Here is a 26,561-nt window from a genome sequence, read left to right as displayed (position 1 = left end):
AATTAAGCTATGCATCACTGAGCAGCAGGGGCACAAAGTTCTTTTAGTGTGTATTTCTGTAAGACATCTGTGGTTGCAGCTGCACTAGGGCAGGTATATTTTACTAGTTTACATTTGCAGCATTTGTGGGCAATTTCAGAAGGCCTGTGGGAGTGTGGAGGAAGAAGTTCCTTAACTTCTGGAGATTCTCAGTTATTCTCACTTGATTTTCTAAAAAGGTGAGAACGACCAAGATGAATGGTCAGGATGCAATCTCTATTCAGCCTGAACATCTTCTGTAGCAATGGTTATTATCAAGAAATCAGATTACTTGATGCGAAAGTCCAAATAAGTTAATAAAAAATGGCTAGACACAGACTGCTAGAGAATGGGCCAAGCAATTGTTAAAATTAATGCAGAGAAGCTCAGTTTCCCTGGATTTACTGTTTCACTACGAACAAATTGGAAAGCAATTTAGTCAGAAACAAGAACTCGGTGGGTTAGAATTGTGGTCACAGAAATGCATGACCTGCTGCTGGGCATTCCCTTCACCAAATAAAAAATAAACCTGTGATGACAGACCAAGCAAATGGGAGCTCCCAAGAGATAGAAAAGGGTAGGGACAGTTTAGTGGAAGCTGGTTGTCAGGACCCTTTAGACGTTCATCTGTGACTACTGAGACAGAAGAATAAAGAAGCTGCCTGTGAGCACGAGAGCTAAAGGTGGAATCAATACTCTTGCAAAATTAATAGCTCAGAGACACCAAGAGCATGCAACTCCACAGCAAAGCATTTCAGAAGTGCTGTTGCTTTGTTACAACTAGAAGAAACTGGATGCCACCTTTTCAGGAAACAACAAAAGAGGGTATAATTCCCTTCAGTGCCTATATATTTGTTTACGGAGCTGTTCCTCCACGCTAAGATGCTGGGTGTCTCTGCAGCACTTTTAACCTTCACCAGCCAGGAAATTTCAGTTCTGCAGTCCTGGTGGCATCTGACCAACTTCATGGCCAGGATGAGGAAGAAAATGCACAAATGCTCGCTCTTTTTTTTTTTCCCCCACATGGCAATGTTCTTCAAGAAATCCAAAAAGAGGTGCAGAGTAAGCAGTTCTTCCCTTCAGATCATCAAATTTGTCCACATTTTAGGCAGAACTGGCATAATGCCTTGTGAAGAACTTTTCAGTTAGTGCATTAGTGCTCCCATTCAGAGCAAAAGTTATTAAGTCAAATATATGTGGTCAGACGGTTTCCAGTAGAGAAAGGCTTAAAATCCCAAAGCAGTTATTCCCCCTGTATTCTGCTAGCAAAGAGCAGTGGCTATGTAGAAAACCTGGTTGGCAGATGATCAGAGATAATCAGAGAAGGACTGGGTATTTAAATATAGATTATATCCAAAAAGCAGGGGGGTGAGAGGGCTATTGCTTGACAATTACTCCCTCCTCATATTAATCCATACTTTAGTAAATTCAGGCATCAAGAACAGCTGTCCAGGTACTACATAATTCTAGCCACCTCTGCTAAGCACCAGCCATCCAGCTGAGCTGCCTGCTACTCTTACCTCTTTCCTCACAAATGCTGGATGAGAGCGAGAAGCTGATTGTGACGGGTGATTGGCCAACATCATTTTGCACAACGGGAGCTAGACAGGAAAAAAGCAGAGTGCAATGCTTATGATCATACATGCAAGGGTGAGTCAGCTTTCAAAAACATAAACCCAAAGATTATTCTTTTTTTTTTTAAAGAGGAAGACTGCAGTAGCACCTGGAGAGCTGGAACAGGCTTGACCCCAACCTCTGGTTCTGCACTGAGGATTACTGACACTTGCTGAATGAAATGCTCTGGATGCAAATGATTTTTACTGGCACAATATGTTATGACTCTATCACTCACCTTGAAAGAGGAGACTAAAAATGCTTTGATAAATGGTTTGAACCATTGCCCAGTTTCACCGGCTTTGTTCTTTTAAGTGTTTGTACCTCTTGCTTCAGCTGCAAAGCTATTTCATCATGTCCTAAAACAATATTTTGCAGAGAACTGCAGTATAACAAGCTATAAAGTGGGGCATGTTGGCCTACCCAGCCAACAGAGTATAGTCTTAACAGAAAGTGCTTTTTTCCCTTTTGCAGCTAAACATTACAACACAGCACATTTACACAGCACGTCGTTACCTTTACTTCCTAGAGTCATGTTTGATGCTGTCTCAGGTTTTCTTTTTCCCTTTGTAGTACAGGCTGGTAGAGCAAAGCTTTTCTTGTGTGGTTCTTTTCTGATGGCAGTGATTTCACACTCCGTACATTTGGACCCCAGAGCACCACTCTTAACTTCCTCTGAGGCTTGGCTTCTCCTGGATCTCACACTTTTGTACGGTAGTGACTTCTGGTGCCATTTACGGTAATCAACCCCCTCAGTGATTTCTCTCCAGCTACAGGTTAGCACATTCGCAAGTCCCTGAGGGAAACCAGTCTCATACCTAGCAAGGAGCTGCAACTTCTCTCCAAGTTCCTGTAACATGTTGGCAGCCACAGACTCATTCAACATGTTCAGTGGTGAGTCCTCATCTGCCTGTGGGATCAAAGATGTTTGGGAGATTTTGGGGTTTGAGTCCTCCATAGTGGTTTTACACAGGGAATGACAAGACACTTGTCGCAATACTGGATATTTTTCTTTTCTTGTTGTATCATCATTTAAGAAACCATCTTCATGTCTTTCTGTATGCTCACCTGTACAGATGGCACTCCTGCCTTCAGTTGGGCTGAGGAGAAAAAAAAGCTGTACCATTAAGTGAGAGCAGTAACAGTTAAAGAATACAGAAAAGAGACCTGTTATCTTTGCTGCCTGAAACGTATGTGGACAGGCTGGCAGTGCTCCCTTTCACAGTTGAGACTGAGCCACATTTCCTCCCAAGGAAGACACTCCTAGATCAAGCTCAGAAATACCTATGCAGAGCAGCACAAGGAGATTTAGTGCAGCCATTGCCAAACCAGGGAGTCTCTGCACTGACAGTGTAGGCTTTGGACTATGCCTGCTGAAGTGTAATGTAATGTAATGTAACATGCTGATTGATTTTTTTCTCTCCTATGTAAAATTATTTTCTCTTGCCTCAGTATAATGGTAATCAAATAAACCCAAATTTTGCTTTTGTAGATGTGACATGCAAAAGACTTTTAGGTGTAATAAAACTTTGAGTGTCTAAAGAAGTTTTCTTCAGTATCTGCTGATTCTATATACCCTATTCTGTGTTGGGCTTTTTTTTTTTTCTCCAGTGTGGAAACTCAGATCTTCCATGGTTGTGAGAGAACCAGCTTTATTTTAAACTATAACAGTTTAATTAGAGGACTGCCAATGCGGAAAATTTATTAACAAGTTTTAGGAGTTTTAAAATCTAAAACTCAAAGAAAGTTTACCAAAAAAGTCTTAGTCCTCAAGCTTCTAAACACACACAAGCTTAGCTGTAACCACGTGGTAATCCTCCCCAGTTTCGATGGTAACTTCTTACACTCTTTAAGTTGAATGCACACAAACGTGTTCATAGACTGAAACAACCTGGAGTAAATTTCTGAAATCCAAAAGCAAGTTAGGCAAAACAAGGTTTGTTCTTGGAAGAAAAATATCAGTTTAAAGCAAATGTGATGAAATCTGAGTTTAAAACCCAGTTATCCAGAGGAGTCACACCCCAGAGGAATGCTGTGAACACCGGCTCCCAGTACATTAGTCAGCAGACATGAACTTCATGAAATCCAGAGAGCTCTGCACCTAGCAACGTGCTGTTGTTCGGTCCATGCCAAAACAGTAGAACAAGGCTATTATGTGGCATTCTTTAACTAACTGCTCAAGGTTTGTATGTTAAATATATTAAACTCATGAAATGCTGACAGCAGAAATGAACATTAGGTACTACACCTCAGGGAGTTAGGGTTACGTATAGGGGACTGGCACCTTCCCATTTGTCTCCTTCTGCTCACGCTGTGTGGCAGGGTGCCAGTTCTGGTCACGTGCCTCCCCCATCTCTCTCGTTCTGCCTTGGCCACATCTACCTTGGGACTCCTTTTTGTGTCTTCCCTGAAAAACTAGTTGACAGAAACTTCCCTGCTCCCACCACCACTGGTGTCACACTGTTACCTGGGAGGAAAGCCAAGGCAAAGGTCTGTAGTGAGACATGAGGACAGTTCTTCTGGTATCTTCTTGCCCCTCTCTTTCATTCTAGTTTTCATCTACAACAAAATGAATGTTTCCAATTTAACATTGGAGGAGGTGTGAAGGAGAAGAGGGAAGCAGAAGGATATCCTGGATAGAAAAGAAAATACCTGGTCAAAGAAATACACAGGTCCTGCCTCCAGCACTGCAGCTGTAAACGTTGGTTCCATTACTCCCTAGAATGAAGAAGGGGTGGAGCACCCCAGAGGAAAATAGTTATGTCAGCAGGCTGTGAGAAAGAAACTGTTTATGTTTTTTTACACTAACAGTGAAGCTGAGGAATTACTTTCTGTGTGAGGCCTTGAAAGTCCGCTTCAAATAATAGAGGAACCACCACTGTATGAATGGGAATACATTCATGCATCAGTGGATTAAATTATATGAAGCTGATTACAAAACTGAAGATCAAACTATCAGTTTTTTATAATTTAGGTTCATACTACTCTAAACTAGTGTTTTCATGAGATACGACCTACAATGATTTCTGAGGATAGGCAATATCTCAGTTTGTTATCTGAAAAAGAAGACTGCTTGCATCTGCAGTTATGACTCAGTGAGTACATCAATAAATATGCTTTTATTAAAAAAAGGGGTTTTATGACTCTATCATAAATATAAAAAAATTTGTTTGAAAGATACCGGTGTGGAGACCCTTGACTCTGTGCAGCCTTCCATCCCCTACCAAGACTGCACACAGGCACAGAGATCTGCTGTCAGGAGACGCTCACTGTAGCACATCCTAACGCACGTATCCACGTACATGCCTAATGCAATAGCTCCTTATCACAGAAATATAAGGAGTCTTTCTGAAGCACTGGTCCAGACAATGGATTGTTTTGTTCATGTGAATCTTGTCGCTTAAAAGCAATTTTAAAAATGAGCTCCAGACAAGGCAATAAACTTAACCTATTTTTTATATTTCACAGCATGCATCTATTCATGCAAACTGAAAAGCATTCTCTTTGTCCCAGTCTGAGTGCACAAACAGCGGTCTGTGCTTCTCAAGGTGACTTTCAGCAGTAAAACAGATTAAATTTGTTTCTTTTTAGAAGCACTCCTTGCACCCTTTGAAAATCTGTCCTCCAAAGGATGTTGATGTTGTGACACTAGCTGATGCAAGCCAGGATGTTTGGATTACGGCTGACAGGCTGTAATCAAACTGGTGTTTGGTAAAAAGAAAAAGAAATTACCAAGGAATGTGGAAAGAAGTGTTAAATGTGACTTCTTTGTCTGCTTTTGTCACTTTTAACTTTGATTTAGCTACTGCCTGTAGGTTTTAGGTAAAATCTTAGAGAAGGAGTGATTTCAGAATTAAGGAAGCCCTTCATCTTGCCCATGCTAAGGAAGACACTATTTGGTGACAGCTGTCATTCCCATAGTAAATGCTATGGGTGATGATGGCTGAGAAAGTACAAGTGTCCTCTGTCCTCAGCAATGGGTGAGGGGGAATATCTTTCCTTCTACAGTTCATAAGACATATTTGCTCTCATGCAAGAAACATTTTCTTTGTCTACATCCAGCCTTTAGGTCCAATATTAAACCTCTAGTCATAAAAATTTTCCCATTGATTTCAGTGGATTTTTAGAGCTGAGTAAGAACTATGAGTTTTGGCCCTAAGCTAGGAAAAAGAGTATTAAAGTGTCATAAACACATAAATAATGGCATCAGTCCCAGAAATACAAACAGAAACAAATATAACATCCCTCTGTTCAACTCTTCTTGGGACTGATACAGGCCACTTACTCCCTAGTCGTCCTTCCTCCCCCTCTTTCCAGGATTAAACCGCAGCTGTCAGAGACAGCTCCCCCACTCCATTCCACGCCATTTCTTGACCCAGACAGCTTGAAAAGAAAACACAAAAGAAAACACAACATACCCCGGAAGAAGTCTTTTCCTGAAGTTCATAACTTCTTTTGCTAGGAAAATAGTGCAATGGGAGCTGCCTCCTTGCAAGAAAAAGAAGAGGTGAGTCTCTGTGTTGTCTTTCAGGAAAGGGTTTCAAGTCCTGCTGCTTAGTTACCACATGTTTTGGACTGCATTCAGCCCTTCCCTTAACTGCCCAGCCACTGCCTGCCTTTGTCCGGGGGGCTGGTTAAGAAAAAGGAATAGCCACTGTGAGTAAACAAAAAACCCCACTATCTTTCTCCACCTAAAAATGGTATTTGCATGTCTCTTCTGGCCTATGGCCTGTCCGATACTGTCTTCTGATCATCCCGCCTAGTATAGCATGAAATTGGAAAATGTAGCATTTATTAATATAACGTGTATTAAATGCTAGGAACCGCTGACAGGCAATAACAGAAGGCAGCCAAAAAAAATCTGCGCTGGTAAGGACATGCTACAAGACGTGGATCATTCTCTCTGCTTCTAAGAGACCAGGCCCTCTTAAAAGCAGCCAGGTGGGGAACATGGAGTCCAGTTGTCAGTCTGTTCATGTTAATATTTGCTTTGTTAATGCAGTCAGTCCAGCTTCTTACTCCCACTTTGCAATTTTTTCATTCAGCATTCCTGTTTTTGCACATCGGTTATCATGCTATTATCCTGTTGGCTATCTGTATTCTCTTATATAGAGTATGCCGCTAATTCTGGGGCTGGAAGCAATGCAATCTGGAAGGTGCTTAACTTTGCTCCTTCCATCATGCTTTCTTCTCTGCAAGCCTAATGAACACAGCTTATGGAGTGCTCCTGGGTCCAGTAACAGCACTTAGAGTGTAGCAGCACTTCAAACTGTAAAGACACATTGTTAATCCTGACTCTTCTAGCTCACTGCCTATTTTCTTTGACTCTGCTAGGTTTTATTCATATTCTTTGTTAAGTAAAGTGTGACTCCCCACTACAATTTATTTTCAGCCTACTTTTTTAAGGAAAGGAGGTTTATGCAAATGTCTGGTTTCAGGCAGATTTTGCAAAATAACATACCCAAAGATAATGATGCCTGGACACACTTCATGAAAATCAGCAGCTGGGTAGACGATAGAGGCCCAAGGAAGTGTCCCCACCAAAAAAAAGGCAGGCCAAACTCTGCTGAACTGTGTGGCACCAGTCAGCTGGCCAACTGCACATGCAGTACTAAAGCACAAGCCACCTCTCTCTTCATTGGGGTACCTCAGTGATTACGAATGGTGCTGGAGTCATTCTGGGGAGGAAAGAAAGAACCCTCTGAGAAAACTGGCTTCATTAATTCAGCTGATCACAGAAATATTTGTTCTACTTGTTGTCCCTTTTCCTCTGATGCCCTTACTTCTGGATCTCGTCTGTAGCCGCTGCACGAGATGTATTCTTACCTACCTTATTTTTCCTTTATCTATCTCTAGTCAATATCTCGCCTTCTGTATTCCCTGGACTTACCTAGACTTCATGGCCTCCTTTATCTGTGACTTCAGTTCTAGAGTCAACAAAATCCATGGTCTGGCAACTTGTCTGTTTTGGCACTTACTAGAGTGAATGGATCAGGAGCACAAGCTAGGAGCACAGCTCTCTTTTTCAAGCTGTCAAAGGCACCAAAGGGGATATAGTGAGGGGTAAGAACAGTCTGGTACATGAGAGACTAATGGATTAAAATCAAACACAAAAGTAGAAACACTCTTACTGGGTCTCTTGAGACCATTACAGTGCCCAGCTACAATAAATGTACAACAGGAAGATCTAAGATGACTCAAAATGGAGAACTTAGTGAACATGACCCCTGGTGTTCCTCATCCCCCTGCCGTCAACCACAGAAAAAACCCCCAGCTCTGTAGATTCCTCTTCTACCTAATTAGAAAACTAGAATGGAAAGCAATACACAAAAATAGTGTTCTATGCAACATCAGTGCACATGCTTGTGTGCCATCCATTCTCAGTATGAGAAAGAGCCGTTCCTCCACGGCTCTCTTCATCAGCTGCAGACAACGTCAATTCTGACTGGCAACAAAACAGCAGGAAAATAGCAGCAGGGCATTAAAAGGCTCACCTCTCTATTGTGCAAGGTTTATTCTGCTTTAAGCCACCGTAATAGGACCCTCCTGGAGGTGGCCCAGTTATATTAATTGATATGGACATAGAATGATGTGGTTTAAATGGGGAACCAGTGCTACCACAGCAGTTCCCAACTGGTGGGGCACGTCTCGCTGCCCTGGACGTGCCTCGAGCCCAGGGAAGCCAGCTTGCCGGCACCCAACCCGGTCCCACGAAAGGCCCAGCTGGATGTTTCCACGTTCCAGTGCTCTTACAGGCAAAACCACTGGAGAACACACCGCTGCGCAGGCCGGGATGGAGCTCGTTTGATCGGCGCTGGACGTCAGCTTCAGTGGTTTGAAGCCTCGTGCTCGCCGAGGATCGTAGCAGGCCGGGAGCGAGGGACCGGGCCCCTGGGTCTGAGCCATGGTGGGGAATAACGAAGGCAGCGGCCAGCCTCAGCAGGGCCAGGGGGGCACAATTCGTGCCTCAGTGAGGTAACAAGGCATTACCGGTTTTCCTAAGCAAAGACCTAGCTGCAGAGGCACTTAAAAACCCAAGTTATGCAGGGTAAGACCCATTTATAACCTTTCTATGCTCCAAACTGCGTTATACTATATACTATAAATACCCCTCAGGCAAGAGGTGTTAAAATATACCGGTAAGGAAGAAAAAAAAAGTAGTATTTTTAGCCAGCATGGTTACACCAGCAGAAAACCTGCCAGCCCCCTAAGCCCTCCCCGCCTTCCTCCGCCCCTCCCTGGCGGAGTCCTCCAGCCTTCCCGGCGTGCCCCGCGCTCACCATAGAGCGGAGGGCCGGCCCCGCCGCTCGCTCCCTCCCTCTCGCTCGCCCCGTGTGTGGGAGGCGGCGCGGCCGCGGCGACATGGCGGGCGTGGGGCAGGCGGGCAGCGCGGCCGCCGAGGCGGAGAAACACCTCAACGGCGAGCTGCCGCCGGAGCCTGAGGAGAAAGACGGCGCGGAGGGCGGCGCGGCGGGGCTCGGCGCCGAGGATGGTGCCAAGAAGAAGCGCAAGAAGAAGAAGAAGGGCAAAGCGGGCCCCGCGGGTAAGGGCCGGGCCGCGTCGCGCCGGGACCCTCCGCTGACAGGCCGGCGGGGCGGGCTGAGGGGGGGCCGTGACCCGGCAGACCGGGCCGCGTCGGCGGTTCAGCGGGCGGCTGTGGGTGGCTAAAGGGTCCCGCCGTGCGGGGCGCGGGTCGGGTGATGGGCGCTGCCGAGGCCGCTGTCCCGGCCCGCGGCGGCTGCGTGGGCTGTGGGGGATTCCCCCCCCGCGACGAGGAAGGGTCTGGCGGGTGTTGGGAGGATGCTGCTGCCGTTCTGCACCGAGGGAAGGTGGGGAGAGGGAAGTCCTCCGTGCTCCGGTGCGTGCAGGAGAAGCCACCGCTTCCCTCATCCCCTCCTGCGCCCTGAGGGGGGGAAAGGCGTAAGGCTGCTGCTGTAAAAGTCATCCCGCGTGATGGAGTCTCTGTACCCCTCCCAAGTTCTCTGAGGGAGCTGGTGCAAGTCTGGACAAATAGCGTAAAGGAACTACGGTTTGGGTTTGTTTTAGCAGGCTGGTAGTTAGTGATGACCGTGCTGTGCGTTTATAATTATCTACTTCACGCCCATATTATCGCACAAGAGCAGGCTGCTGCTATGGCAAGAAGAATTAGTTATCCTGGCAGAAAAAAAGTCATCGGAAGCGTCTGGATAATGCTGCCTTTATAAGCAAGTTTCAGCAACAGTACCTGTCACTGTAGTGCCCTATAATCTTACACCTTGGGTCTGCTTTAAAAAAAAAACAAACAAAAATCAGCATGTGCTCTGGTATCTGTAGGATGAGTACCACATAATATTTCTATAAAGCTTTGGGGGCTATTGTTTACTAATGTGGAGCTATCCTTTACTGTAAGTCGTACTTTAATTTTACAAGCAGGACAAGAAACAGATAAAGAAATGGAAGGTGCTCTTGATGATGTAGCAAAACAATTGGATAAACAAGCACTGGAGGAGAAGGAAAAAGATGATGATGATGAAGGCAAGTGTAACTTATCTTTTCTCTTGACACTTCCAGTTTCAGTCTTCCTAGACTCCCATTTTAACAAACCTTTTACAGATGCGTTCTGGGTTTGGTTGTGTTTTTTTCTTGGCAGAGCTGAGATGCAACTATATATACTTTTTACTTTTTTTGGCAACAATTTAGATGTCACACATGCATGTATATAAAAAATAACAGGGATAACATCTTTGTTAAAGCTTCTTGTTTTCAAGGATCTTATCACTGCAGGGAAATGTTTAGTTTAAGGTAAGGTAAGCTATAAATCATTCTCACTTGCATTACCATCATCACTATAAATTTATGGTCCAAATTATGTCACTTACTCTTGCCTTAGAACAAAAAATATAGAGAAAATTTTAAGGGAGCATTTTAATTGATAGAAGGTCTTAGAGTCTTTACCAGTGACTTGAAACCTGTTCTTCTGTAATCCTAATTTTTCATTAAAACTGAACTGGGGAGAGATTAATGCACAAGCAAGGCATACGCCTTGTGTGTTGCTTGTGCTATGCAGCTGATGTTCTAAGAAAGTGCCTTGGAAGTGTCTGGTATTGAAATCCAGGCTTCATGCATCTTTTCTGCAGGAATGTTAGATAAAAATGCTGTCTTTCCTTTGTTTTGATGAGTGGTTCTCAATAGAAATTGACATTTAAGAAAATACATTTTTCAAGTTAGTAATTTAGTTTCCTTCTTGTGGATTAGCATTTAAAGTTGGCTCAGCACCCTAACATGGTTCTTACTGTTCTGCTTAGAAATCTTAGTTGACATATAAAATTACAAATAAATTGATCTTTGAACATTATTAATCTATATATAGCATCCAGTTTTATGCAGTTACTTTCCGTAGAAGTATATTCTGATGGATTATTTGTTTTACGGTATATTTCAGGTTATAGTTTTGAAAGATAATTAATACAATATGTGCTTTGCCATCGTTGCAATGAAAGTAAGAAGTATTGAGGGTAGTGAAAACTTTATAAAATGCAAAAAAATCTCAGGAGAAGTAACATCGTTAGTCGCAGATCAAGTGCTTTGTTCTTTTATGCTTTTTACAGTGTTAGCAGTTAGTATTACAGTATTAGAAAGTATTAAAAAAAAAAGAAGTGGTGCTATCTCTGAAATAATAATCTTCCTTTTTTCCCACATATTAGACCTTGGATGTGCTTTTAGAAAAACAGTATTTTTGCAGAAAAATAAAAATTGCTGTAAGTTTTTTGAAGACAGCTGTGTGGTTTTGCTTGTACTGGTTCTCACCACTTGCCATCTTAATTGTGTAGTTTCAGAGGTGTTGCTGAAGACATGGTGCTGTGTTAGATTAAACCCAATAAAATATCTACCCCTCCCTTTTTTTTTTTCCCCTTGATAAGCCCGTAACTGAGTGGCCTCAGAAATGAGACTGTATACCTTTTGAAATCTGGGAGAGATTAGGAAGTGCTCTTCAGATTTCCATTGCAGTGTTAAAACATGCTGATAGATAACATTTTTGCATGATACTAGGCTAAGTTATTAAACAGCTCTACCAAAATGGCATAAGGTTGGGATTTAGTTTTGCAAAGATCTTAAATTGCTTTTCTGGTGAAAATTTTTTTGATTACCAGCTAAATAACCTGAAGACAAACAGGATATTGGTCAGATGCAGTAGTTATGTTTCTGGCAGCACAGTTAGTCTGCAGCAGTCTTCAAGGACGTGAAAGCATAGGCCTGGTTAGTTTGCCTTGCAGTTGGCAGATTCATGTGCAGCGATGTATGAAAAAGCCACAATAAGCAGGTAGCAACAGCGACATTTAAGAAATGCTGTACTTTTTTTGCAGTTTACGCCTAGCGTTTAAAAAAAAGAAATCCAAAAATCACTTGCTGAATGAACTGGAGTCACGTCTAGTTCATTTCTTGATGAATGGTTTGAGCACAGCTCAAGGTCAAGAGAAATGTGGCAAAGTTACCGTGTTTTAAAGGAACTTATGTGTGCTGTTAAGGATTTTCGGCTGCCTGTGAAATACGGATTAGTGGATAATCTGGTGGGCTGGACGACATTGTAGTTACACTAGTAGTGCAAGTTATACTTGCAATTTTTTACCAAAATGTAAAATGAGATACTTAATGCCAAAATGAGCTGGGGAGGGGCAGGGGTAACACATTACTGAAATTTGTCCCAGCCGCAGGATTACAGCACTCACTACAGCATAAAAATGCGGATGACACTGACCAAGGGCTTGGAATCTAGTGACTGGAACAACTGATCAGTGTTTTCGTTTGGTTTTGTTTTTAAATAAATGAGCAAATAAAAGTTTCTGTATAAATGCATTCAAAATGGTAGTGCTTTGACTTGATTCTAAAAGTTCTTTCGATTTTATTTTTTGCTTTAGGTAAAAGTAACTGTTCTAAATGTAGATGACTTGTACTTAATCCATTTTGAAATGAACTTGTGGTTAGGTCCAGAAGGTTTAGTTAGATGGTACCACATTAGATAAATACTTCATTGTGTATGAAGTAACTAAGCATTAGATGTAGCTAAATGTGAAGTCCATGGAATTATTGTTAACGTGCAAATGTGACTGTAACATGGTGTGGCCAATTCTTAGTGCTTACATGCTGTGCTCTCTGAAAACCTCCCACTGGTACCTCCCACACGCAGTAGTTTTGCTCAGTGCCGGTTGTGACTTTCCCTGTTCTTTCCAGATTAAACTCATCCTGACCTAAGTGCTGTCATCTTTATTTGTTTGGGTTTCTGATCTTTCCAGATGCATTAAGTTCCTTTAGCTGAAGCATCAGAAGATGGGTTTGAAGCAGTAGTTCCTAGCTTGTTAGATGTTGTGTCTAATACAGTTCTCTCTCACGCCCTCCCCCAACCCCAGGCATCTTTTTGGGTGACTTGAGAACAGAGGAATTTGAAGTAGGACTTTCTGAAAAGTCTTCCCCTGAGCTGCTTTTTTTCTCTGTTTGGTGATAAGTTTAAGTCATCAGCTTTAGACAGTATTTTCTTAGGTCTGCGTTTGGTGTAGGGGCTGAAAATGCTAATGGTTTGGTGGCAGCTTCTAGCTGTTGTCTTTTAATCCATTAAATTCTGCTGTGAAAGAAGTGTTTCCAGGTAGTCCAGATGGTTTTGTGTCTCATTCAAAGTTCTTTGGTTCTTTAAGGTTATTTTATGTTCACCTGAGCGCTTTCTTTCCTGTAGACGGAGAGGGTGAAGGAGATGGAGCAACGGGGAAAAAGAAGAAGAAGAAGAAAAAGAAGAAAGGACGTAGGTATCAAGCACAAAAATAAAGATAGACTGCATGAGTATTTGGTGTAAGCATGTGTAAGTGCTGTTCTTGGCAGCTGAAACAAATTTTGGGGTGCAGTTTGGGTTTGTAGGCTAAGTCTGGCTGGGTTTTCTTCCTTCTGGTATCCCTGAAGACCACCTTGAGCATTGGCCAGATAATATGAGGGCATTGTGATAGGATGTTGTTTTGGTAGAAGCCCAAATTCTAGTAAGGGGATCTTAAATAACTTGTACTGTTTAATTTTTATGGTTGAAATAAGATACTTATTTCCAGTGTACCATATGTAAAACTTTCTTAAATTATACTCAACAGCTAAAGTCCAGACAGATCCACCTTCTATTCCAATATGTGATCTATTTCCCAGCAACATATTCCCGAAGGGAGAAGAATGTGAATACCCACCAACACAAGATGGGTGAGTGTTTTAAGCTTAAAAAAAAAATGCTGTCATCTGCATGTGCTGAATTGCAAAACTGCTAATGTACAACTAAATGGACAAAGTGGGTTGTAATGTGCTTTTTTTTTTTTTTTTTTAACCTGGATCATCTAAGAATTTCATGAATAGAAGTCTTCAGGCCAGAAATGTTCCTTCTTCCTTGCCCTTTTAATTAAGGTATAGCCTGTATGAGCAGAATTGCCATGAGGCAGGGGACCTTGAGGCTCAGGGGACCAACAGGATTTCAATAGGCAGCTTCTAACAAAAATATAGTCTGAATTAGAACTGAGTGAAGCTTTAAAATTTAGGGAGATGAGACACTGTTATGCAGCAGTTTTGGGGGCATCTAGATGTCACTTTCTTGTTTGTTGTTTGTTTTTTTTTTTGTTTTTTTTTTTGTGGAGACATGTCAGTCTCAGAGTATGAGACAGTTTAATTTAAAAGCCTAAGTGGTGTATTCTGCCTTTTGCTTCTCTTTGTTTTTATGAATATGTAGTTATTATAACCTAAACTTTTTTATAATTCATAGTGACATGGGAATAGTGTGCAAATTTACTAAACAAGTGACAACTTCTAGTGGTTTACTGGAACAGAGATCTGCATCCTTATGTTTTCATAGGGTACTACTATTTGCTTATGCTTTGTTAGGAGCTAGGATATACCAGTTTGACTGAGTTTCCTGATTTTTCCTACATGAAGTGTTATGGAAGGTCATGTTTTACTCGAATGGGGTGGGGGGGGGGGACATGGACAGGGTGGAATTAGCTTGAATTGCATGAAAATCTGAATGAAAAGACCAAGTATTACTGAAAACTTCCCAGGAAATTTCAAATCAAAACTGAAAAAATAGTTTAAACTGGGGGGGGGGGGGGGAGTAGATAAATATTTATATTTCTGAAAGCACTGTTTAGTTTTCAATTACTTTTTTTTCAGAATGAAATTGCTTTAAAACATTTATTGGTTGTTTAAAGTCAATGTCTGTTTCTCATAGAGTGTAAGCAACATAGTTAAGAGTGTCTAGTACATCCTATAAATTGTGTTCAGATATTCACAGATAATAGGGTTTCATTTTTATGAGATTAAAATTTGGTTTTGAGAAAGCCTTTTCTTCTTTTTAATGACTTCAATTTGATCACAAGGTGTGCTCATATTTATTTATAAATGACTGCCTTGTTTGTATGCACAGTATTAGCATGCTAATGAAGGACTTTCACAGGATAGTCCTGACAGGCTGATTCAGGAGTGATTCTTTCATGCATAAGAGTTAAGTGTTTGTCTGTATATGTGTATGCCACGTTCAGAAGGACATGTTTTAAGCAATCCAGGAAATTAGATTATAAACATCTTAAGCATGTTCATAGTTTATTAACCAATGACACACTATTTTTACACCTCTGTTACATATCCAGCTATTGAAGATTAAATGTTCTACTGTGGGTTTGCTACTATTCATTTGAAAGGAAAAAAAAAAAAACCAACACAAAACAACAAAACCAAACCACTTTTTCTAACAGGATTTAAGTGGGGCATCTTTTCTGTACCAAGAATGTTCTGTTGTGGAAGAAGAATATACTGTTCTAAGGATCCCGAAATAGTTTCTTTATATGATTTGCTTAAGCAAATGCATGCTTGGTTTTCTTCCTAATTTGAATAGTTAACTCTTAGGATGATACTTCAGCATTTCCTAACATAAGCAGCTACTTACATTAGTAGCTGACATGAATGCTAGGGTATTTTCCTATTGTGATTAATAGTTTAATTTTATATATTGGTGAAGCATTTTTGTGCCACTTCTTATTCATGCTGAGGTCAGTAGGGTTTTGTCTTTGATTTTTTTGAAGAATTGCACTTCTAATCTTAACTCTTGGTGTCACATGCTTTCTAAAGTTACCTCTCATCAACCTAGAATTGTGTATTTTGTGCAGGAAGCTGAACTAGAAGTGGGTATCATTCAATTTTCAGGGGAAGAAATAGCAAAGAATTAATTCTTATAAAAATATCAATGCTGTTAGTCTGTTGTCTAAATATCTCAGGTATTCAGTTCTGTTTGAAGGCTTACGTTTTTTGTTGAAGACACCGGAATTTGAAATGATCTGACAGTGAGGGTGGAAAAGCTATAAGCAATATTTCGTGATACACTTACTTTGTTGAAGTGGGATTAAGGGATTCTTGTCCCTGCCTGCTTGTTTCTGCTCCTGTGCTGTTACCTGGGTTAAAATAATCTGAGGGAATTATTTTCTGGAATTCTTTTTTTGATTACTAAATTCTAGTTTACAGCACAATCCTATAAAGATTCGTACTAGTGAAAACTGGGGGCTGTGAACTGGAGTGAAAAGATGGGAACAAATGGCTTGGCGCAAGAGATGAACTTCTTAAGCTGACTTATGTGGTAGCCAACACATTAGGAAACCATCCTCAAAAAAGCTTGTTAGCTCATGTACTTGTCAGAGGACTTGATGTTTGGTTTGAGACCTTTATCTGATCAATTGATTTTTCACATGTCCTGAAGTGCTTATGCCCAAGCAGGATTTCTTGTCGCCTCCTTTCCTGAGCTCCCAGGTGGCAGTGGTGCACCTTTGGCAGCAAAATGCTTTGGGTCTGATACAGTATTTTTAAATGTAGAGGCTATTTTGTCTCCCAGTTGTCTTGCATGGAGTGATGATATGCTGAAATACAGTAGGTAGAATGAGGACGGATTCCTGCCAGTTCACTGGAGTTTGCTCTTGAGTCCGTGACTGGTGGCAGAGCGGCTGCCCAGACTCTGTCAGCAGCTCTTGCTGCCAGAGCGTGTTTCCTGCTGGAATCCAGAGCAGTCTGAAAGGATCCTCAAGTCCCTCTTCCCCACTGTTTTTCTGCAATACACCTTTTTTTGTCTTCTTGTGCCGTGACTACTGTGCTGGCAGTAGTCCAATTTCCAAGTGCAGTCGGCGGCTCAGGTGTTGCAGCCTGAAGTAAGCATGGGATTTCTCCTTTGCACTGTTGTTACTTTATCTGAAAAGGAGCAGGAAGTTCAAGGGAAACAAGCAAAAGGGTCTCAAAATATTTGGATCCTCTGGCCATCCTGAGAAAAATTGTATAGAATAGCCTGTTATCCTTCATCTTTTCAACTGTGCTTTAGGATTGCAGGCTTCTTAAGACTGTATAAATACTCGGTTCAAAATGCAGCAAAATTGCAGGGCATAGTCAGTTGGTTCACTCATACCTGGTTTTTGGCTGTGAAGGAAACTCTTAGAATGGAGCCAAGTTGCGTGTTTATGAAATGGGTAAGTAGCTACACCTTTGGATTTCAAAAAGTAATCCTATTCAGCTGTTTGCTTAGAATCAGCCCACTTACATAAAGGTAAAAGTTAATTTCTAAATTTGGAAACTTTGGCATAGTTCAGCATCTTTGGTCCATCTTGTCCATCATCCCTTTTCTTTTATGGCCCACCTACCAGGATGTGCAGCTGTGTATTGTTTTTAGTAGTATTTGTCCTGCATAGCATGTATGGAGTTCTTTTGAGTTATCACCAGGGTTTTTTGCATCATTACGGGGCTCCGGCTTCACCATTTGAAGGGTATCTCTACTTTGTAGTCAGAAGAGTAGTATTTTAGTTAAGTTCTGACAGTTGCTGGAGTGCTTAAATTACTTTTTTGTTTGTTTGCTTGCTTGCTTGGAACCTTAGTTGTATGGTTACTTGCATAATAAAAAAATATATTCAAAATGAATCTTATATTCAGTCTTCTATTGAAAATTATTCTTGTATTTGTTTTATGAACCTACTGAAGAGGCAGAATGAGTGGTATTCTCCTGGAACAAATGTTAACTCACCATCCAGCAAATTTAGAAAATAACTTCCTGGCGTGTGTCGTAGTTACTATGCACTGTGTTAGGTGTTACTACCTCAATATTCTGAGGGTGAGCAAAAGTAATACTGGAACTGCAAGCTCTTAAATTTTCAAGGAGCTTATTGTCTCTGTGGCAGTAACAGTTTCTAGGCCAAGTAGCTACACTACAGTGCTGAGACTCTTCTCCGTACAGGAAGAGCAGTGTCTGAATGAGTAAGATTGTGCAAAAAATAAACTTTTTGCATGAGCAGAGCATGTTGCAGTGATTTGCCCTGCTAAACTCAAGGTAGAATTGCAGGCATTGATATGAATTTTATACACCTGTTCTGTCTTTTCAAAAAGTATTATGCATCCTTCAAGCACACTGCTTCTCTGGGCTTTGGGAGGGTTGGGAGGTAAGGCTTTTGAAAATGTGAAGGGAATAATACGGTTCATGGTCTAACTGAGTTTGATTTCTATGTATACATGATTTTTTTTTTTTTTTCTGCAATGTTACAGCCTTTCATATGTGCTAGTCTGTGGTGCTGGTAGTTTGGGTTTTGGTTTGTTTTTGGTTTTTTTAGTAGGCTTCCTTTCTGAAAATTTTATAAATCAGGATCTTTTTTGTTGCAAAGCGGAAAGTAGACCTGACTGGTTAATAAACACTTTGCAGGCTTTAGACAGAAGTTGTAATGACTACTGTGATTACAGTAACTTTTCGTGACACACTTTATTTATTTTGAAGGCGAACTGCTGCTTGGAGAACAACTAGTGAAGAGAAGAAGGCACTAGACCAAGCCAGTGAGGAAATCTGGAATGATTTTCGGGAGGCTGCAGAGGCACACAGACAAGTGAGGAAATACGTTATGAGCTGGATAAAACCTGGAATGACAATGATAGAAATCTGGTGAGGACACAGGTCTTCTCAAAGACCCCTGCTGTAGATTTTTCTTCAGTTTTCAGAGGGGGAGGGATTTAGTCTCAATTTTGTGTGCTTGATTCACTGTGTCCTGAGTGTTGGAGGGATTTCTGTTTGAAGTACACAACCAGTATCCCCAATTATTTCCTTTAAGTTTCCTCTTATAACATATTCTTAGCTTATGCAGCTTTACAGGGCCTGGGATCATACTGAATTTCAAGCTAAGCTTTCAGTTATGTTCACTTATTTTGAGCACATGCTTGATTTTAATGTTCAGTGCCTTGGCTACTCTTGCACATAAGTTCTGCAGCGGTGCTGAGAGAAGCATCAATAGTGGTAGTAAACATCCTGGCTTTTGCCAGAATTGTCAGTGAAAAGCTATGTGGGTGAGCAGTGCAGGTGCAGTCTGCGGCAGGGAGTAGGCAAAGGAGGCATACAAACGGCATGGCTGTGTACTCAGTGCAGGGGAGGAAGGTTTTGTCTGTTTAGTCTGTCACTGACTGACGTTTCTGGAGAAACACAATGTTTCTTTGTTGTTATCAACTGAGAAACAGTTGATAAGAAGTAACTGAGCAAATGGAGCAAGATAAACATGAGTGTGATTAAGGTAAAATTTAAAGAAATTATTGGCATGGACTGAGTCTCTTGACTCTTCCAACTATTCCGCTTTCTATCCTTCAGTTTATCTAGAGTGATCCAGGACAGTTTAGCTTCCAAAATCAGGTGCTTTCAGCCTGGTATGACTGAGAACTCTGCTGACAAGAATAGGATAGTAAGAAAGCTAATCAGAGTTGATCCCCAAGGTAGCTGTGTGAGGATAACAGAAAGAAATAATACACCATCAGGGGAAGTGGAAGAAAGACAGCTGTCTTAATAATCACTGTCTGGCTGAAACAAATCTGTCATATTGAATTACACAGTTTGACTGTTACAGTTACAAGCAATAATTTTCTCAAAACATGACTTTTCTTCCTCAAGTACCTCAGACTATGGGGACTTGCCTATTAAAATAAGCTCTCTTCTTTTTCCAGATTGCTCTGAGTGAATAGCTTTCTTAAATAAAATCAGAGTATGGTGCACTGATGTGAGCTGCAGTTTACATCATTTGCTGCCACTATAGGAGTATGCGCTGGTGGACATGTATCTGTAGCTTTCCAGTAGTTAACAGCTCTAGAGTAGACAAAAAAGGAAGAACAAATGCTAGTCTCATAAATCCCAGTAATTGAAAAAATGCATTTAATTTGCCTAAACTTCAGTTGTATAACCTCTGCTGCTCAGGAAGAATGAGTTAAATGTAGCTTGTAAAGGATGGACTAGTGAAGTACTTAGTTTTGCCCAAGAAAGGGTAGAAGAAACAACACTAAGAACTGAAGATCATTATGTTGTACTTATGTTCTCCAGTCTAGAGTCTCCTTCTAGTTAGCATACAAGTAGTTTAAGATTCAAATGAAAACATTTGCTTGAATATTTTTCTGAGGTTTTGTTCTTGCATTGATTTATTTGAAGTCATCATAAGAAATATTAATGAAAACTGTTATGTTCTTTTTTTCTTCTCCCTCCCCTCTGCCTTTTAGTGAAAAACTAGAAGACTGCTCACGTAAGCTGATAAAGGAAAATGGTTTAAATGCAGGTCTTGCATTTCCTACTGGGTGCTCTCTGAACAATTGTGCTGCCCACTACACTCCCAATGCTGGGGATCCCACAGTCCTGCAGTACGACGATATTTGCAAAATAGATTTTGGGACACATATTAGTGGTTAGTTTTCATTTATGAATTAAAACTTTGAGAACATTCTTCAGTGCAAAGACTATGAAGCTAATTAACTTCTGCTGATTTCAGGTCGTATTATTGACTGTGCTTTTACAGTCACATTCAATCCAAAATTTGACAGACTATTACAAGCTGTAAAGGATGCCACAAATACTGGAATAAAGGTATGATCGTTATGCAAGTCATTTACCAAGTCTTTTACAGTAAACTTTGCAATTATTTTCCATTTATTTTTGCACTTTATTTTCAGTGTGCTGGAATAGATGTACGTCTCTGTGATGTGGGGGAGGCCATACAAGAAGTTATGGAGTCTTATGAGGTTGAAATTGATGGCAAAACATACCAAGGCAAGTTCTTTTCTTTATACAAGGATAGTTGCTCTTAGAGTATATATGTTTGTAGAAATACTGATTTATTTGTATGGTATTGAAAAGACCTCTGTACCAGAAGTATGGTATGAGTGACTTGCATAAATATATGTTTCTGGCTGGCTTGCCATTCCTCTGGAGGAATGTTCTTGGCTTATCCTTCGAAGTATTGTACCTTTAACAGATAAGATGAAGGCCAAACAACTGTTTCAAAATGTACCAATGATTTGATAGCTGCTGTTTGGCTTTATTAATAAACTTTTGTTACTGTTGGAGTTGCTAGTCTTTAATAATGAAGTTTTTATGTAGCATACAAAACTAACTTGGGTCTTGGCTGGAATTTGTGCAACATGCGTGGATAGTTTTGTGTTTAGTTCCTCTGCACTATGATGAGTCACTATTGTACTTTCAGTATGGGCTAACAAACCAAATTGCTTTAAAGAGTTTAACATGTTAGGAAATCGCCTGTAATATTAATGTTTTCTTCAAAAGTGAAACCAATTCGCAATTTGAATGGACACTCGATTGGGCCATATAGGATACATGCTGGAAAAACGGTGCCCATTGTGAAAGGAGGAGAAGCCACAAGAATGGAGGTAAATGGAGTTCTTAGATCTTTCTCTTAAGTTTCCCCAACTGTCACTGCAAGAATAGTATTTCCTGCGTGGTCCTAATGTGTAGTATTTGTGATCCTGGTGGATAATAGCAGCAGAGGAAAAACTTTGCTGTACTTTGTAGTGTTACTGTAAAGGAGTGATTACTCTTGTTTCATCTTCGTGGCTTCTCCATTTAGCCCTGGAGTGTTCTGCTGTCTAACACTTCCTGAAATTGAAGCCTTGGAACCCTGCTATTTAAAAAAAAAACCCACAAACAACCCCCCCCCCCCCCCCCCGAAACAAACAAAAAGACAAGCCCACCAAACAACAACCCCTCCCCTCCTTGAAATCTGAAAGGCCTTAGTGATGCTTACGGAAACTCTTGCGTATTTATTTCTCAATGTGTATATGTTACTTAAATGCACTGTTGAAATGTTGCACTTAGGAGCAGGGAAAAGGACAAGAATTCAGATTTTGGGGTGAGCATGAGGGACCAGAGTTTTTCTGAAAGGTGTTTGGACTTGCCAGTCATTCACACTTTCCTTGTTTGTTCACTCTATAATTAAAAAGACAAAATAACAATCTTCTCTTGCTCAGGTAGTTCTTGAGAAATAATTCTGTAGTGTCGTAGCTTTGGATGACTTTTTGCAAGTACAGTTAGATATGGTATCTTTCTTGAAAAGCTTCCAGTGCAGTTTTTCTTTGCAGATACAAAACAATAAGCATATTTCTAGTTAATGTGAGAGGCTGGATGAAAGATGTTGTTTGAGTAGCGTTTTGGAGCAGGGAAGAGAAACTGCTGTACATGATGTGGCAAACTACCAATTGGAAAGGCAGTATTAAAATATGTAACCTGAGATTTAGCCCCCATTTTGATGTAAGCTTGTGTTCTAACAAGATAAGAAGGCTTATTTAAAAGATTGGTAATGAGATAAGAAGCTTTTAATTTCATTCTAAGCCTGATCACTGATCAGCAATGGTCACTAGTAAGCCTATCAGAGTAAGTAAGACTTGTAAGAGCTGAATAGGAACAGTTGTGGTCTGGACAGGATTGTTTTGTGAGGTAGACTCACTCTCATCACCCAAAACTTGTATCATAATTGTTGATCACCTTGTTAATGATGTGAGCAAAAAGACAAAGTTTTAACTAGCATCTTATCTATAGGAGTGTGCAAAGCGATTAAAGATTATTGGAAAAGGAAGGCAGAAGAAGCTTGCGTGGCCTTCTTGTTTTAGCTTAGTGAATGGTTAGGTCTTGTATATCATCCATCATCGGTATATTACTAGTACAAAACTTAAGTGTTCTTTAAGCAAACCTTACTTAAAGATTTCAGAGCTTTGAGATTTGTTTTAATTGAATATCCAGACACTGGGGAGAAGACATTTTTTAATTTCTTCAGCTTCTGTAGGTTACTTAGGACACAATCCCACATCGTTAAAGACGGTGAGTTTTGCCAATGAAGAATGTGGAGCATAGCCAAGCTCTTGCTGTACTGTACTAATTATAGTATCAAACTGCAATCCAATGAGTTTTTTGTGACGGAGAGAAATAGAGCCTCTGACGATACTTATTCTGAAAAAGTGGGTGTAAAGTGAATTTTTTTTGTGGCATTGTGTGTGGGTTTTTGTGGTTTTGTGTTTTGTTTTGTTTTTTTAAATGAAATCAGTTGAATATTCAGGGGAATCTTTAAGAGTTTGTCTTGAATTTGAAGCCTGTGTTACTGCTTTTCATATGGCTTCTTATTTTTGGGTTGTGACTTTCAAAGTAGCTTAAACTGAAAAACCCAGCTCCCGCTGTCTGTTAATGTTTGATGCCCTATCTTGTTAAGTCCCTTTCACAGTCCTACCATTAAGGATATGTGAATGCACTTGGCAGAAATGAGTTTATATAATGGCGTTTCAGTATGTTCTTGGCTAGAATTTTGATAATGCCCTTGCAGATATAGATCACCTTCATTTCTTGAAGAAATTCATCTTGTGGAGTGGAAATGAGCAGGTTAAGGGTTTATACTAGCAGCTGTTACCAGAAAATTCTTGCAGAAATTGGGCAGAAAGTTCTTCAGTGCAGTAAGTCTCTGTAATCAACATCTATTTGCTATGTCTAAACTATACATTTCTTAGGACTTCTATCTGAATAGCAAAGGAGAATTACTTCCAGTTAGCAAATGTTTTGCAGCAGAATGTAGTTTCTTAGCTATGTTAGATGTATGCTTTGACAGTGTTTTAACTGCAATGACTTTGAGAATTTGTGACTAGAAATGTGCTGATATTTATGGCTTGAAACAAATAAAATGGTACTAACATAAATAGCTGATGATTTGGAGATGTCTGTAACTTTACTGTGTGAAATCTCCGTATTGAATTTTTCTCTACATTGATTTGGTGATTGAATCTATTCACATTTAATTACTTGTATTCAGAAGTTGTTATACTGAGAATGGCCCAATGTCAATTATTTTCATACTGCAACATGTACCCTTTTTTTTTCTCTCCTTAGGAAGGTGAAGTATATGCTATAGAAACCTTCGGTAGCACAGGAAAAGGTGTTGTTCATGATGATATGGAGTGTTCTCATTATATGAAGAACTTTGATGTTGGGCATGTGCCAATAAGGTTGGATTTTGTTGTTGTTTTTTGTTGGTATATTGTGCTAGAGCTACCACCCCCTTAGGGTTTAAATTTGATACAATGCAGGTTCTTCACTAATTAATAAGGCTGTCAGAGGACTCAAAGGGTGGTGTTAGCATTGTTCTTGTTATGAAATACGCTCTGATTGTAAGTCTGGAACAATATGGACTTATTCCAAAGAGTCTGGAAATGGAGAAAATACATTATGTCTTCAGAAATCTAGATTGTTTTTTAACAATCTTCCTATCATTAGTAATTTTTTTATGATTAATAATATATAGATTATGTTTGTATACTAGACTATATACTAAATGTGTGGAATTTTTTTTTTTAATCAACATCTGTATTATGGTTGTGTGCCACAATCTTTGTCTTAGTGCTGTTCCCGGAATATATCAAGCTATTCATGTCATCTGTTTTGTTTGTATGGATATTTTGTGGGGTTTAAATTCTTGTTTCAGCATATTGCTATAAAGTGAAATAGATCATTAATTTTCACTTTTCACTGGGATTTTATTTTGGCATTTCTAGGAGTGCAACATACTTTTCTGAAGTGAAGGCTATTATGGTTAGAAACATAGCAGGTAGACATGCTTTTCCAGATAGTTCTAGTTTGTTTCCATAGAACAACCTAGTAATATGAAAAAGGGGGGGGGTGGGTGGAAAGGAACTGCTTATGTTTGGAAATAAGTTTATTTCTGAGCAGATCTATTCATCTCCAATTTTTATGCTTACATGTTGTAAGAAGTATGAATAAAAAAACTTACTGAGTATTTGACTTCAGAAGTACAGCTCAGCGTTTTAAACCACCGAGTTTACGCCTAGATTGCCTCAGATTATTAACCTCTTTGGATGAGGAAGAATTCTATTTTTCTTTATAAAATGAATTGTCCTTTTTTTATTTAAGAGAAAGATTCCTGTCACTGCATTTAGTTTTGCTTGCGTAGTTAGATGCAGATACGTTCACAATCTAACTTCCTCTATTTGAAATGGATGCCCAGGGTGTTTGGCATCATTCAGATTTGTTTTGAAGTATATCTTTTTGCAGGAGGAAAATGCACTTTCTTTTGTGAACAGAACACCTGATTGATGTAGAAAGACATCCCAAGACTGGGCAGTCTTAAAATACCTTGAAATCTAACCTCTTACTTCATGTGTTTTATTTCTGTAGTGAATGCTTGCTGGTGATACCTCTTTCTTCTCAAACGTGTTCTCTTTTTCTCCAGGCTTCCAAGAGCAAAACACTTGCTAAATGTTATCAATGAAAACTTTGGTACTCTTGCCTTCTGCCGCAGATGGCTAGATCGCCTGGGAGAGAGTAAATACCTAATGGCATTGAAGAACCTGTGCGACTTGGGTATAGTGGATCCATATCCTCCCTTATGCGACATTAAAGGCTCATACACAGCACAGTTTGAGCATACTATACTGTTGCGCCCGACATGCAAGGAGGTTGTCAGCAGAGGAGATGACTACTAAACTCAAAGCCACCTCAGCACCTTTATATTCTAGGCTTTGTTGGAACATACTATACCAGAATTAATTTGCAACATATTGTCTGTTTTAACAGTGGACTGATGTAATACTTTCCATATTTGGAAAGGAAGGAATTTAATCAAAGGCAAGTCTTCTAATGTAACTAACCAAGGAAAAAGCTTTCAGGCCTTTAGAAATATTTCAAAAGTTACTTATTTTTTCTGTTCAGGGAAATACGTGCTATAAAGCTCAGTTTTTAGTTTGGAATGAGTTATACATTTTGTTTTGAACATTTATGATAAAAGATGCTTTTCAAATATTTATATTACCATATTCCTACTTGAATGCTTTGAATGACGACACCTGATTTCTGCGCCCAAGTCCTCTATGATATTGCCTTTTAAACTTCCTGGAATCCATTTTGTAAAAAATAAAGACAAATTTTCAGATCTAAAAATATATATACTTTTTAGAAGTCTGGTTATGATTCTGGTCAGGAGTCTGCTGGGAAACTGCTCTATTAAATATTTTACAAACTTGATTTGCCATTTCTTGTCTTGAAACTGGACCTGTCTTACCCTTAATACGAAACTTGGCCTTTCAGTGCTTATTTAAATAGTCTTGTCAGTGCTGGGATGCAGGGCAAGAAGTCATCAACTCTTTGCAGGACAGAATGTGACAACTTCAGTAAAGGTGCGTGGTGCGATTTGGTTTTGAGTGTGCCAGTCTTCAGTTTAGACTTCAGCTGTATTAGAACCTGTCAAACGCATTTGATGGTCTCTGTTGCTGTTAGCAGCAGCATGCAACTTCGGGCTGAAGTCACCTGTGAATATTAGTATATATCCTTACATATTCTTTGCCATTGGCATGCCCTCTTGCATGGAGTAAAATTTTCCTTCATGATTCCCAGTGTCCTTAAAGTTCACATTTGATTGGACAAGTCGTGGGGACAACGAAAACAATTTTTTTTGAGTGTTAAAAAGTTCTTCCATACCAGCAAACTAATCTGGAGTATTTGATGTTTTCTTGACATAAGAGGTCATGATCTGTCTTCCTGCTGCAGTGAATCTGACTGTTGAATCTCGTTTGTAAAGGTAAATTAAATCCCATGGCTCTTCAGGCCTAGATGCACAATG

The 26,561-nt window shown here is 40.1% G+C and overlaps 1 protein-coding gene across 1 annotated transcript; it reads left to right on the top strand.

Annotated features, from left to right (window-relative positions):
- The first annotated feature begins 8,945 nt into the window (after positions 1-8,945).
- METAP2 (methionyl aminopeptidase 2) lies at positions 8,946-25,966 on the top strand. The gene is made up of 11 exons (XM_052774764.1): positions 8,946-9,175; positions 10,045-10,146; positions 13,337-13,402; positions 13,737-13,839; positions 18,413-18,574; positions 20,161-20,342; positions 20,427-20,521; positions 20,608-20,704; positions 21,218-21,321; positions 23,819-23,934; positions 25,176-25,966. The coding sequence occupies exons 1-11, from the start codon at positions 8,995-8,997 to the stop codon at positions 25,426-25,428; spliced, it is 1,461 nt and encodes a 486-aa protein (XP_052630724.1). The 5' UTR covers positions 8,946-8,994; the 3' UTR covers positions 25,429-25,966.
- Positions 25,967-26,561: the final 595 nt, after the last annotated feature.

Source organism: Harpia harpyja, chromosome 23 (genome assembly GCF_026419915.1).
Source record: "Harpia harpyja isolate bHarHar1 chromosome 23, bHarHar1 primary haplotype, whole genome shotgun sequence".
NCBI classification, from domain to species: domain Eukaryota; kingdom Metazoa; phylum Chordata; class Aves; order Accipitriformes; family Accipitridae; genus Harpia; species Harpia harpyja.
The sequence above is the reverse complement of the archived record's forward strand: the minus strand, read 5'-3'. Positions and strand labels throughout refer to the sequence as shown.

Coding starts and splice junctions, on each gene's coding strand:
- METAP2 (XM_052774764.1), top strand. CDS start 8,995: ATGGCGGGCGTGGGGCAGGCGGGCAGCGCGGCCGCCGAGGCGGAGAAA. Junction 9,176..10,044: donor GGGCAAAGCGGGCCCCGCGG/GTAAGGGCCGGG, acceptor TTTTACAAGCAG/GACAAGAAACAGATAAAGAA. Junction 20,705..21,217: donor TGATGGCAAAACATACCAAG/GCAAGTTCTTTT, acceptor TTTCTTCAAAAG/TGAAACCAATTCGCAATTTG.